This window comes from Nicotiana tomentosiformis, chromosome 12 (genome assembly GCF_000390325.3).
Source record: "Nicotiana tomentosiformis chromosome 12, ASM39032v3, whole genome shotgun sequence".
Classification (NCBI taxonomy): Eukaryota; Viridiplantae; Streptophyta; class Magnoliopsida; order Solanales; family Solanaceae; genus Nicotiana; species Nicotiana tomentosiformis.
The window spans coordinates 83,818,237-83,832,694 of NC_090823.1; the positions used below are offsets into that span (position 1 = coordinate 83,818,237).

The window sequence follows — 14,458 nt, forward strand, 5'->3', positions numbered from 1 at the left end:
GTAGTGAGAGGACTCTTAGTACCTGCATACCCAAAAGAGGGCGCTGGTTAAAAAACAATCATTTGATTTTCTTTCTTGCTCTCCCTTAGCAGCGGGAAAGGAGTCTATCTATCTGCCTAGCTTTGGTAGATTTCCCCCAACGCAATCCACAGAAATTCCACGAATCCCTTGGTGGATAAGTCCGACGACTCAGCAGCAGTGCGGAATTGAGTTTCTTGTCTGGTGGATCTGATCTATAGTTAGGGGGCAATACATACCAAAAGGTTCGAAGAAGGAAGGCGCATAAGAGTATATAACCAACCTACCCTTCTGTATAACCTATTCACATTAGTGAAGCGGTTGGATGCATAAGGGAAGTGCACGTTTGTGAGACCTTAGTCGGGATGCATAGGTGAGTCAACCTACGAGCACGGAAGAGCATGGTACCGCTACCCCTCTCTAAGTAAAGGTAAGATTCTTAGCCCTGTAGATGACTCCATCTAAAATACAATAGGGACAGCCGTTTTCGGCTGCTCGTTTCGTATCTTGAAGAAAGAGTAGGCTTAAGTAATGTAATAGGGGTCAGGTCAATAATAGCTATGCTATTGCCCTACTGATTTAAGGCCTCCGCCCGATCCCGAATGCACATTTTTTCGGGTTCATCTTCAATTGATGTTTTCTTAACCTTTCGAAGACCTTGCGTAAATTTTCGATGTGGTCGGTTCTTTCTTTTGAAAAGACTACCAAATCGTCCACGTAAGGCTCGCATATGTTATGTAGGAGGTCACTGATAATTTGTGTCATCGCTCTTTGATATGTTGCACTTTCTTTTTCTTTTTTTTGGGCATATCGTAGTAAGGAAAGGAAGTGAGGGCACTCATTCGAATCGAATAGCTGAAACTACTATAACTCCTATTTTTCTGCTTTAAGAGAAGCCTTCTAGCTCGTTTTAAAGCGTTGAAGAGAGAGATAGGACATTCTAAAGATAGTTGTTGAGGATTTCTAACTACGAGTCCGTTTTCAAGCTAACTGAATGCCTATCTGCTGCTAGTTCTGTTCCACTATCTGCTCTTACTGCTCTCGTTGCCGGTGTGACAGTCTGAGTAGACGGTGCTCTCTTTCCTCTTGTTTTTGGGGTTCATAACCGGTGCTATTGAATCTGCAGTTAAGGGAATATCACCAGTTCTTGGAATAAGAGCTCTGGGACTTCATGGCTTTGAGGGAGGTTTAGCCTAGCCCTAAGCCTTTTCGGAATAGAATGCTTCTTTGACAGAGCTTCAAGCAAGAAGGAGGAAGGCCCTCTTTTCGCCAATGGATCACTTAGTCGGAATAAGCGGGCTTAGGTTGATGCGGAATAAGCCATTTTTCCCCTGTTTCCATGGAAAGGTGTCGAAGGAATAGGCACATTTAGAGCTGTGGGACTTGAAGGAATAGAATGCCCGGCAGGGACAGTCGATCATTGGCTTAATTTCCTGGGGGACTCTAGTATCAAAAATTCCCGGTATTTCGTCGTGAAAGTGTCACATTTAGATTGTTCTTATTAAAGGAAAGAGCCGAATAGACAAAGGGTTTACATGACCGCTCGCTTTGGACAAGATGCCATAGTATAAGAAGAAGGCCTTTGTTTGCAAAGATGACTTTCCCGCTTTCCTTTGTGAGGGAGGTTTGTGCACATGAATTAATAGTCAAAGTATAAGGAAGATGGCATAGAGCATAGAATGAGATTGATGCTTCGAATGCCCAGTTTTCAGGGGTTGTGATAGAAGGAGCTGTGGCACTTTCGGAAGGGGGAATCAGACTAGGCTGTCACTGTTCTAGAAGAGGAAGCGTAGCTGGCACGTTGAACCATGTCTGTCAACGGTGAAAGATAGCCCTAAAGTGAGGGCCCCGGAGATAGTATTTCTCAACTGTCGATCGACGTGACAATCATGCCTGCTTGACAAAGCCTTTTTCATTCAGTCTCCCAATAAACGAAAAAGGATTTCTGGTGACACGAAAGCTGTGCTCGACGCTCTCTTTCCTATTCCACTGCGCTAAGTGGTCTTTCCCTTTATTGCTGGATGACTACTATGGAAAAAGATGACGACTACTCCCAGTCTCTGGTCAATCCATGCTGATGCTAGAAGAGCTATTCCCGCCGCCCACCCGAAAGAGACGAGGAAGACTAACCGCCATCCTGCTCGAACCTTTGCTGCCTGAGTTATATAGCTGACTGCGAGAAGGAAGGTTCAAGCTATGGCTGCCCCATGGGATGCTCATTTGAAACCTTTGTCCGGTCAATGCGAGAAAGAGAGAAGTGATGTAAACATAAGAATGGAAGGTTTGCTTGTCAGCTGTCGGGCCAATGAGGCTCTTCTAGCTTTACCTACACGGCAAGGGAAAGATCAAAGGCGAGGTGGGAAATGCCCCGCACGAACTATCTGATCAAGTTTTCTTTTTCCTATCACAGGCAGCTGGCAAAGCCGTGTTTGATCGTCGCGTACATGCTCCGTTACAGCTTCGTTCATGCGCCAATCAATTGACAGTGAAGCAGAGAAGGAAGAGTTTTGATCACCGTGTGGGTAGTCTCTATTAGGGTTTCCGTTTCATGTGCACTAAAAAGGAAGGAAGACTGGTGCGACTATAGTAATGCCAAGCATACGAGCAAAGGACTCTACCTACCCCATACTGACGAATGAAAGAAGCTCATCGCGGATGATAGGACAAGCGATAGCGGTTCCATTCTTGCTCTTCCTATTCCATACCATAAACAGACACCTTTGATTCATCGACATTGGCGCTAGAGGCTCTACCCCCACCCACCAGCCCTTTATGGAGTTAGCGGACCAAGAGAAAAAATTCCCCGATATAATAAAGAAAGTAAGAAGGGTTCCAAACCATTGAAACAGAAAGCACTAAAGACTGTTACGACGTGGCAGAAATGATCACCGTCAAGCACAAGATTCAATGCTGGAATCTTCCTACTCTTGTTAGTTGGGACAGAGCATCCTATCTTATTGATTCTCCTTTCCCACCGCCTCGAGCTCTCGCTTTCAGGGTGGATACGCAAGAAATTCACTATGAAAATTGACATGACACAATCCCTGAAAAGTATGATGTGCCCGGCCTTGCTTCTCTTGATCCCCACCCACCTCCCGTAGAGGCGGGTCAATATCAATATCTATACCAGAGATTGCTTTTAGCTTTATCTTTTCAGAGACAAGAGAATTCCTTCTGTACTTACAAGAATGCTACTTAGGGAGAAGAATCTCTTGACTCAGGAATGCAATTGGAGTAGAATCGCTTTCCCTTACTAGGTTTAGGAATCCATAATTCTTCAAGAAGACGAGATTAACCCGGATCAAAAGAAAGCTTCTTATCGAGAGACAGATTACAGGAGAAAGCCCTATATCAGATGGCTTTCACTGCCCTTAGAGAAGAAGAGAAGAAAAGCCCTAGAGTAAGGGAAGGGAAGTGCTAAAGGGCGGGCATGCTCGACTGAAAGGAGAGGAAAGCTTCTTCACTTTCGGCACGGGCGCGGACTCCGCGATCTCTGGGTCGCCGAGGTTCCTTTTCTTCCGCCTCTTAAGATCCGCTATCTCTATGATTTGATCCTTCGCGTATCGGCCCCATACTTCTTTGATCTCCCTTTCTCCTGACGTAAGAAAGTGACACAGGCTTGGCCAGCTTTTTTCAAACTTGACGGTCAAGTTCCCTGCTACTTCCGTAAATACGCCTTGGATGAGCCTAACAGCCGTGTACCTGGAAGCACTTTTGTTTTCAACCGCCAGATGGTAAAGGAAGGCGCCATCCCTCCTTTCTCTCGCAATCACAATAGCCGTACAGTCGAATAGTTGAGTTAGACGGGGGATAACGGTCGAACTATCAAAGAGGTCCGCTACCAAAGAATTAGGAGTTATAACATTCATAAAAGAAAGAAAAAACCAATATAGGAACTTCAACTAAGAAAGAATAAGAATAAGAAGAATTGCTTAAGTAAGGTAGTCGCTTCTTTTTTTCGGTATACCGCTCTGCGAGCAGAGCGAATGAACATAAATCTTTCCGAATATCATGAATATCCTTCGCCCCTTATCTCCTCATCTTCCTATTTATAAGCCACAGCTTACTTCGACGTTTTCAATTTCCCATAGAATCTCCGGAGCTTTCCTAGCCACTATACTTTTCTTTTTTTATCTTCTTTGTCTGAAAATTGGTTTGATTTGCTTCACCTATGAGAATTTCTACCAATTCTTCTTTTATTCATCAAAGCTCATCCTAATCTCCGTCGAGATTACTGCCTTAGCCCTGTCCTATCATCTGTATAATGGAGTTCGTCATTTATTGACGGATTTTTCTTTCTTAGAATTGGAAGAAAAAGATTGAAATGACTGTTCCAAATTTCACCTATACCTTTCTTTGAGATTTAAACAAAAAATTTTGCTTTTCTTATGAAATGTTTATTATTCGTTGATAGATCTAAAGCTTATGCCGTAGAAGCTGACATCAGGCTATTGGCCTTTTATCTGCATCTTCCCTCGTAGAGTGGCGTCTTTTATAAGAAAAGACTTTCTCAGTGGAACTAAAAATTAAAAAAGAGTTTGAGCTCTTTTTTTTGGTTGACCTTTAGCCACGCGCGGCGGCTATGCGCATGTGTCCCAAAGTGACGTATATTTTTTGGTAATGGGTATACTCGAGAGAAAAGGTTTGGAATTCGACCTCCCCTTATACGCTCTAAAAAGGGGTCATGGACTCCTTTTTTGTTTAGGATCCCCTTTCTACATTCAATTATTTATTGAGCCTGGTGTGGAATCACCATCATTACACATTCATTCTTGGTCTGGCTGCTGGTCTAGCGAGCCTTCCTAGCCGCCTAGAGTGCAGCCTGCCTGCTGAAGACCGTAACGTAAGTAACTAAGTGCTCCATACGGGGAAATGAAAGCAGAATTCATTCGGATCCTCCCACATGTTCAATCTCTTTTTAGCGGTTTCCCCAGAGATCTTTATCATTAATGCAACCTTCATTTTGCTCATTCATGGAGTTGTATTTAGTACCTCTAAGAAATATGATTATCCACCATTAGTCAGTAATGTGGGTTGGCTTGGATTACTAAGTGTTGCGCGCCTAGGAGGGTAGCGCGCTTTGGGATGCGGAGGAGCTATTATCGTCCAGCTCCCTAACCTAAAGCGGCACCGGGTTTGGACCGCAGGGAACCGTAGCATGGGGGGACGTCTAATCCTTTTGCCGCCGCAAGGCTGGCTAATCGTACGCAGCAGGCTCGAATACCCCTGGTTCTGGAAGGCACATGAGTCCGAACGCTATGTTGAATGTGCGACCGAGACTACACTACGTAGGTACCTGTGCAGGTGAGGCGTCGGTCGGTCCTAGAAACGGCGGCAGCGGCGCGAGGAGTTAACGACCGGACGTGCTGCAACCTAGGGATCACCAGGCAGCTCTTTCGCTCTATAGGGATCGGGGGGGGGCATAGCACAATTCTTCTTGGAGGAGGGTTGTTTGCCCGGGTGACTGATCCTGCCATAATGTACTTCTACCTATTATAGCACCGGCAACCGATGTCGAGCATACATACGACGATCTTCATGCGTGAATAGCCGGGAGGAAAGAAAGGGCGGTAGATGATAATAAGAAAGGGCACCGCGTCTGGACGGGCAGAATGGATGAGCGAAAGGTGTCATGCCATGGAGTGGGGAATAGCCCTCGTCTCATGTAAGACAACTAAATGCACCTCGAGGTGCTGCCGAGGAACTAAGGGACCTTCTCGAGCACAGGATAGGTAATTGAGAGATAGAGCTAGCCTATTCGTTATAGAAAATCAGTGCTCCGGGCCAAATAGAGCTTACCTACGGCACCTGGCTTTCTCCGGCGAGCTTTCTATCGTAAAGCCAAAGATGCCCCAAGACAAGGTACAACTGTTGGGAAGGGGACATGATCAATAGAACCTGGCTGGATCCGGGCTGGGATAGTGCCGCCCATTCTTAACCAGTTCCGAAAGGGTTCGTTCATGCTGGAGGGAGCATCCCCACTTAGTGATCGGTCCGCTAGTTCACGCAAATTCGAAGAAGTTATCACGGACGAGCCATATGTAGGGAAACTTGCACGTGTGGTTCTGGCCGGGCTTTCCTGAGGTATCTAATAACCTTGCTTCTGCTCGCCGCTGGCGCACCTCTCCTAACTATTGCCCATTTATTCTGGAATAATCTTTTTAGGAGGGACAATTTTACATATTTCTACCAAATCCTTCTATTATTAAGTACGGATGGTACCATTTCGATGTGTTTCAATTCTTTCAAACAAGAGAGGTTTGATGCTTTTGAATCTATTGTATTAATTCCACTTCCTACTCGCGGTATGCTCTTTATGATCTCGGATTATGATTCAATTGCCATGTATTTAGCTATTGAGCCTCAAAGTTTATGTTTTATGTGATCGCAACATCAAAAAGAAAGTCTGAATTTTCTACGGAAGCCAGCTCGAAATATTTGATCTTAGGTGCATTTCCCTCTGGAATATTATTGTTTGGGTACGACCGGACAACTACCGATATCTATTAATATCTTTTCTTAGAATGTTCTTTAGAAATATCTATCTATCTATCTATATCGTAAACTATCGGATCGGGTATTACTTAGATGTGAAACTTGCAGACCTCATAGGTTGTAATATTTTTCTTACGGGGGGAACGAAATCAAAGAATATATAGACTAGTAGAGATACTCTATGTAGTTGTCTATCTAGGGCGATCGATCTACATCTTTCCCCATAGCCATGGGGCTGTGTCTCGATCTCCTATGTGCGAAATATAAGGGACTAGTTCCTATAGAAATTCCCCTTGGTCTAATTCCATGCCTTATGACGAAAGGGGAGTCGGCGTGGCGTAAAGTGAAGAATGGGGGGAGTAGAAAAAAATTCCCTTATGGGGTATTCCGAAGGTGTAACCTAGGCAACGAAAAAGGGGCCCGATACTTCAACTAGAGGAGCGACCAGTTGGTTCACCAAACCCTGACCCAGTGTCACACATTCTCCAGGTCCGAAGGGATCCAGTGCCTAACTACCGACTCCTCCCGAAATTGCGTTATCGGAGCCGAGCCAGGAATGGTTGTTAGTGGACACCCACCACTTTTCACCGGTTAGAGAGGCCCTCTTTAATACATTAAGAAAAGATGTTCACAGGGGCCAGAAAGACTCGGTCATAGGAATTTAGAACACTTACGTGCTGGTAAACGAAAACCACCTCGACCGGATCAGAGTAAACAAGAATGTCGAATCAGGCCGCCCTTTGCCTTGAAAGAATTCACACGCGGCCACCAGCTTTCCCAAAATAAGGGGAGATCTGCTGCTTACTGCTCATGGAAACATCCGACCTATACTATAGTCAAGTCGTTCGCCTATCTTTCTGATCTCCTTTCCTTCTATTCATCAGATTTTAGGCTTTGACCTAGTGAAAAATGGGGTTGATGGTGTTGGCTAAAAAAGGGGGAGAGAGGAGAGCCTTAGGGTAAGCTCACTTCTGCATTTTTGTTTAGGTTCTCGAGATTCTCAATCGCTCTTTTTAGTGGGGAGGAATAGTATGTGAATGGCGGTTCTCAAACGAGGGAATCATTCCTCTCTAAATAAAAAGAAGCTAGAATCTTTCTATTGATAGAGCTTTCACGTCTGCGCATAGAATCGTTTTTTGCCCTTCCATTCTGTTCTTACGGCAGTTGGGTCGGAATCCGTGTGATGGTTCGAAAGTCGTTTCAAATATTCTTCGCATCCCCAGAGAGATAGATTGTTGCCATTGTGCCTTGGTAGTCAAAAGGGGCACGAACAGCCTTAAAGTACTGTTCCATGTCCCAGAGGTCTTCGAGCCTTGGCATTTCGAATCCCGTTGAATGGCTGTGGTTCCGGGACTCAAGTCTAGAGTCGCCAGGTGAGACATTCGGTTCACGAACCGGAAACCTATCTCCACAGCAAGCTCCTCAATTTGACCCGGTCTGTCACACTTTGGACATCGCCACCAGGATCGTTGAGTCCCCATGAAGACGACTCTACTTCACTGGGAAGACGCGGTACTCATTAGTGAGCGTCTGGTAACCAACGATTCCGGATTCCCCTGCCTTTCTGCCATAGTCTACACTTGTCCGTCCAAATGGTCGACCTTGCCATCAAGTTGGGTCACTCGATCCTTGAGTGTTTCCTTAACAACAACCGCCGCTGAAAGCACTCCACTGCTATCGTCATGTACATGGTACAACAAGAAGAGAATTAGCAGAAATCGAAAGGTTTTTACCCAAAACTCCGCTCTGATACCTCCTAAAGTGAAATAGGCACGCGAACGGGTAGAGAGTCTGCCTGAGTCGTGCAGCCCCAGGTAACGCCTAGTTTAGTGTAGCACCTGGGTTCCGCCTTCTCCTTGCCTTGCCAAGTTTTGCTTCTGATCTCTCTCTGAGTCTCTAGTTCATTACCTTCTACTATTTATCTTCTCCCTCTGCTGCTACTGGAGCTACTGGATATCGACCTAAGAGATACCAGACCAGGTGCGAGAGGAAGGGATGCTGCTATTGATGGACCGGTGCTACCTCTGGATCTAAGAATCATGGAAGACGTAATTGAAACATGCACCTGGAATTAAATCACATTGGTATAAAGAGCCGGAAAGGAAAAAGAGGAGGAAAGAAGCAAAAGACTTAGCGACGAAGCGAGGTTTGGAACCCTTCAATTACAAAGTGGAAGATGCCTCTCACAATGGGTAGGATTACTGCATTTCTTATATTTGACTCTTCTATTTGATAATATATATAGGGAGTTGGGGCAGGTTGAAGGGGAGGGGAAGTCAATTTAAACATAGTGCCACCATAACCCTAAGAAAACGAGATTGGGTTTGTGTGTGTAGACTATCCTTGGAAGTGTCTATTCTACCAAACCATGAGACGCAGCCATAGATCGAACCCTGGAAGTCCTCTCCTCGCGGCTCCCTGCGTTGATATTCGAGGAAGTTGCTCTCGACACGAGGGATATACAAGAAAGACCTGCTCTAGATCCCCAAGTCTCCATGGTCGTTCTTTTTAACATCTCTTTCTATTCTTATAATGTAATGCTATCAGTCAACTCGTACTACCCCCCATTGCGCATCCTGTGTAACATCAAGGAAATGGAAGGCTCATACTACCGCGGCGGGAGGTCGTCTCCCAACACATTCCCCCTATAGTTGATCTGCCACAAATTGAGGCATATCTTTTGGAGATGGTCACGTCAGCGGCGGCAAGTGGATCATTCATGCGCAGACTTAACTGAAAAAGAAAGATTCCCTTTTGTTACCGACCTTCTTCCCTTGACTGGTGTTTTAGGTCTTCTTATCCAAGAGGACACTTTAATCTCGCTTTAGAGGCCTAAATGCTTATCATTCTTGCCTTCTAAACTTCTTTATATCGAGGGATGAGGAACCATATTATCCTGCATTCCTTAAACCTATGTAGTGAGTTGTGTAGGTGGCGTGTTTAAATTAGGACCACACATTGGGATTCTTTTCTCCTCATCGCTAGCCAGTCGGGATGCTATCTCTCTTCTCCTTCGTCACTCAACCATCAAAATATGGTATATAATTAACAAACTCTTTTTTTGATATTTACTTAAAACTATACTGAACCACCTATCTATTCATTTTTTGGCGCTGTCCCGACACTGATGAGCATCACTTAGGTCTTCATTCATGATACTCTGCTAGGATCTGTAGCGCTTCAGTAGGCCCTAGGCACTGATGTGAGGTTAATGTTTTAACCAATGCAACATACTATCCATAAACATTGTACTCCCATAATATAATAAGGCAAGAAAGCGGAAATTTTTTAAAAAGTAAAATGGAAAAAGTGCCCCCTTTTGATTAGCCTGTTTCCAAGAGGGAGAAGGTCTTATGGCAATCTCAGGCATACTCAAAATCGGTTATTTGGCCTAATCGAGCAACCTATAAACAATTGTCGCCTACATAACCTACCTCCCAGACCAAGGGAAGAAGGTATCAGATCACTTTTGAGAGTCCTTTTGTTAAACCAGTTCCTTTACTCTTTTTGAATGAATTACAGTCAGTAAAATAATCTGGTGGAAGGGGTCCATAGAATAAAAATTGGCTTCTTTTTCTTTTTTCTATTTTTAGAATAGAGAAAGAGTCGAAACTAAGGGTACGCTCTCTAGAAGATTTGCTCGGAGCTTTTTTTTTTCACTTGGTCGCCTGGTATCTTGAAACCTCTTTGCTTGCGGGGGCAGGAGTGGAAAGAGCGCTTCGCGAAAGAATCGTGTGGCGCGGTGAAAGGTTTCCCGTTGGGGTTTCCGACCCTCCAGGTCTCCACCTACTTGTGGAATAGGGGGGGTTCCTTGATATTAAGGTGTCAAGGCGGTCGAAGAAGGCCACAGGTGGAAGCAACCGATGCTTTGATCATTCAATTGACTCCTTGCTGCCAGTCCGTGCTTGCTGTCATGCTGGCAAAAGCAGGGGTTTCGGTCGGTTTTACCTACTATTGGATTTGAACCAATGACTCTCGCCGTATGAAAGCGATACTCTAACCGCTGAGTCAAGTAGGTCAAGCTGAGTCAAGTCACCCTATAAGAGAAAGCCGCGCAACCAAAGTAGCCCTTACTATACAAGGGGGGCGGAGCGCTAAGAAAGAGAAAGCGTTATCACTATACGAAATGAAGCAGCGGCTAGCACGCTAAGCTAAGATCAACCAATGTTCGAACGCGGAGCCTTTCTTTCTCGGTCGTCTGTCTTAATAAGTGGATTCCGATTCATGCAGTCGTTCTCTGCTGCATTGGTCTTTTCACTCCCCACTCTCCACCATAACAAAATGTTTCCACTATATCTCAGGAGTAGTCAAAGGAAGTACGGCGGGTCCGAGTAGGAAGAAATTTACTAAGAAGTAGGGCATACAACAATGGATCAATTCATTCAACAAGATCTGTTCGGATCAGACCAGGATGAATGGGATTGGTCTGACCTCTCGCTCGGATGTAAGACTCCCGCCGCTGACAGATGTCCCATGCCACCTTTCGTGAACAGCTATGCCCGAGAATGAATTGTGATATAGCGCCGAATAAGCCACTGCTCTATTCCCGACTCGAAATCCATAAAGGACTTTAAGGGAGATAAAATAGGGGGCCCTATACCATACATCCTGCTGCCTTGGGACGACTGCACGTTACATCATAGCAGCACGACCAAATGGAGGTGGAAAGCCCTTGTATAGGTTGGGCGCTAGCTAGCGCCTTCCTTATACTAATATAAAATGTTGGGCCTTCCCCTTATTTATTAGTATTAGGCAAGTTGCTCGAGGACTTCTACTGGGAATGAAAGTTCCCTATTATAGGATCCCTAGTAAAGCCAATTTAATGATGGCCGCTTATCTGAGTAAGAAGACGATGGCTCCTATTATTGGTGAGCGATCTCCTCTACACCTTATCTTTGGGCGTTTTACTCTCTTTCAAAGAGATGACTATTCAAACCTCAGAGTATTCGGATGCACGTGCTTTGTTAAAATTCCATCTCCTGCACAAGACAAACTGAGCCCTACATCTCACTCTATGTGTTTTCTTGAGTGAGGTTGGGGTACCCCTCTCTCAAAAGGGCTACAAGTGTTAATGATCCTTCTACACGACGATTCCACCTTTCTCGACATGTCACCTTTTTCGAACATGTGCCTTACTACGGAGCTCGGGGCTTTGAGATTCCCTGTGATGGTGGGCCATTATGTTACCTTGTCTCCCCTTAGAGGGGAGGGGTGGAACTATTGAGGAGTTTATGTGAGACAGCATCAGAATTCTCCGATTTAATAGAGTCAGCAAGATCCGGGTGACCAGAGTGATCAGCAGCTTGATCAGCTTAAGGGGAAGTTTCGCAGGTTTGTGAAGACAGATTCTCGTCACTCAGTTTTCAGAGCTGAGCCAACTGATTCAGTGGTCTCCCTCTCTCCCTATACTTCGAACCAAGACTCTTCTTCAGACTTAGGTTCTCTAGCTTCTATTCTCGGGGTACGTAGATCCACCCGTCTTCGTTTTCCTATTCATAGGTTTGTATCAACTAAGTCTCTGTCTACTTCCCACGAGTCTTTTTTGCAATTTCATCCATCTTTTTTAACCTGATACCTTTGCAGAGGCCATATCTCAACCCTGCTGGCAGCTCTATGCAGAAAGAGATCGTAGCACTAGAATGGTTTGCTACTTGGGATTGAGTCTCTCTTCCTCTAGGGAAATCAATAGTGGGCTACAAGTGGGTCTATAAAGTCAACAAAAAGCTGATGGAGCTGTTGAGGGGTTGAAGGCTAGATTGGTGGCCAAAGGATACACACAAGAGTATTGAGTCGAACCCCTTTAGAGATAGGGGAAAGATTTGCCCCAGCTTGGCGAATCGCATCCCCGCGCAACGAATTGCATTGCCAACCTCCTGATTGTCTTCTTATCATTTTCCGTTGCATGTTTGGGATACGTTTGGTGTTCAATATATTCCCTGATGTCAGTAAACCATGGTTTACCGTTGGGTGCCCTTTCAATGGCCAAAAGATCACTATTGAACATGCCGGGAGTCAACTCAAAAATTTCTATTAGGTTGCAATACACCGGGCTGCTTCTTTGTTCTATCATGATTGGGTGGACTTTCCCTCAGGAATGTTTATCATGGAGGCCAGTGTTGCCAATGCATCCGCGAACTTATTTTTTCTCTGGGTAGTGGAGAGAAACTGATTTTCTTGAATTGCTCAGTGAGCTTTTCAAGATAAGCATGGTATGTCAAAAGTTTTTCATATTTTGTTTTTAATTTCTTTTGAGTTTGGCAGATGATAAGCGTCGAATCCCTAAATACTTCGATTTCTTATATTCCCAGGGTCAAGGCAGTCTTTAATCCATGGATACATGCTTCATCTTCTGTGGTATTCTTAGTTCCTTAAAAGTTCCGCTTAATGGCAATGGGGGTGTGCGATTCATCAGGTGCAATCAGCAATGCCCCTACTCCGTACCCATTTTGATTAGTCGTGCCATCAAAGTCAAATTTCCATGCCCTCCTCTTCTGTGACAGCTATTTCCTCGTCTGGGAAGCAATCCTTAAACTCATGTTCCTCCTTGATAGGGTGCAAGGTGTTCTGCTATCGCCCTTCCTTTTTGGTTACATACGTGATGTCGAATTCAGACAGAAGCAGTAACCATCTTGCGGTCCTTCCCGTTACGTTAAGGCGGGTTTCTCGAACAAATACTTTTTTTGTAGGTCCATGGAAGCTATTAAATGTACTGGGTAAGACAGCATGTAATGCCTCAATTTCCGCCTTACCCAAACCAAAGCCAAGCAGGTTTTCTCCAAATTGGTATACCTGGTCTTGTAGTCAGTCATTTTCTTACGTTGGTAGTATATGGCCCTTTACTTCCGTCTGTCTTCATCGTATTAAGCCAACATAGACCCCATAGTGGTTTCAGTGACTGATAGGTATAGTAATAAAGGCTTCCTGGCGTTGTAGGCACTAGAATGGAGTCCTTTATTTTGTCAAAAGCTTTCTGGCGGGCTTCATCCCATTTTCCTGCTAAATTTTTATTTAGAAATTTGTGTATCGGCTCGCAAGTGGTTATACAAGAGAAAGTCAAAGTCTGATGGGACTATTGATCGCTACAAGGCTCGCGTGGTAGCCAAAGGCTACAACCAGCAATAGGGTATAGACTATGATGAGACATTCAGTCCAGTTATCAAGATGGCATCAAGGGCGATTAGGTGTGACTTGCTTGATAAGGGAAAGAGAAGACGTCCCTCAAAGCCCCATTAACGCAAAACAAGTCGATTCCTACGTTTTTAAATTACCAGAAGCTCTTAGCTACTCAGCTATACTATAGGCTCTAAAGGCATTACTTGACTGAAAGAGTGCTTATATTATGGGGGCTTCCCTTTCCAACATCTGACTTATATACAGGTCAACATCGACTTAAGAAGCACGAAAAAAAAAAGTAGCTACCTCGGGAGAGGGATGAGAGTAGTCTTTTTCCAATAGGCTAGCTGCCTATTGCAGGAGTTCCTGACCTGAAAGGACACCAGCAAGCTGCTACTGAATGTGAACAAAGTCAAGGAGATGGAATCAACTCAATAGAATTAGGTTTTTTTTATGACTGCTGAAGTGACCGAACGAAATGTTGGATTGATTCAATACCGAATCCCAGATCTCCATAGACGACTAATGGTAGGGGCTGCATTTTTCGGAAAGAAAGATAGTGGCAAAAGGATGTTAATCAAGAACCGACGTCTCATGCCGACCCCGTCTGCAGTTGCTACTACACTGTTACATCCGGATAAAGTGACCCGTACTGGTGGAATAATTGCAATGCGACTATACCGCCTGCTGATAAAGGGAAGACAGTATACCAAGCTTGTCCCAGCAGTCAGGTTTGGTCCTCCGGGCAGCAACCCGGCCGGTATACACCCCACAGAGGAAATTGGGCTGTGAGGTGAGTAACTATATTCAACAATCATTTGCCAACATCGTT

General features: G+C 44.8%; 1 protein-coding gene across 1 annotated transcript in view; it reads right to left on the bottom strand.

Annotated features, from left to right (window-relative positions):
- LOC138903636 (uncharacterized) overlaps nt 1-2,753 on the bottom strand; it is a 3,201-nt gene extending 448 nt beyond the window's left edge. Inside the window, exons 1-3 of the mRNA XM_070192060.1 lie at nt 2,641-2,753; nt 151-233; nt 1-43 (exon numbers count right to left, since the gene is read on the bottom strand). The exon at nt 1-43 is cut by the window's left edge and continues 34 nt beyond it. Coding sequence (XP_070048161.1) covers nt 1-43; nt 151-233; nt 2,641-2,753 — 239 coding nt within the window. The remainder of the gene's footprint in view (nt 44-150; nt 234-2,640) is intronic.
- Nucleotides 2,754-14,458: the final 11,705 nt, after the last annotated feature.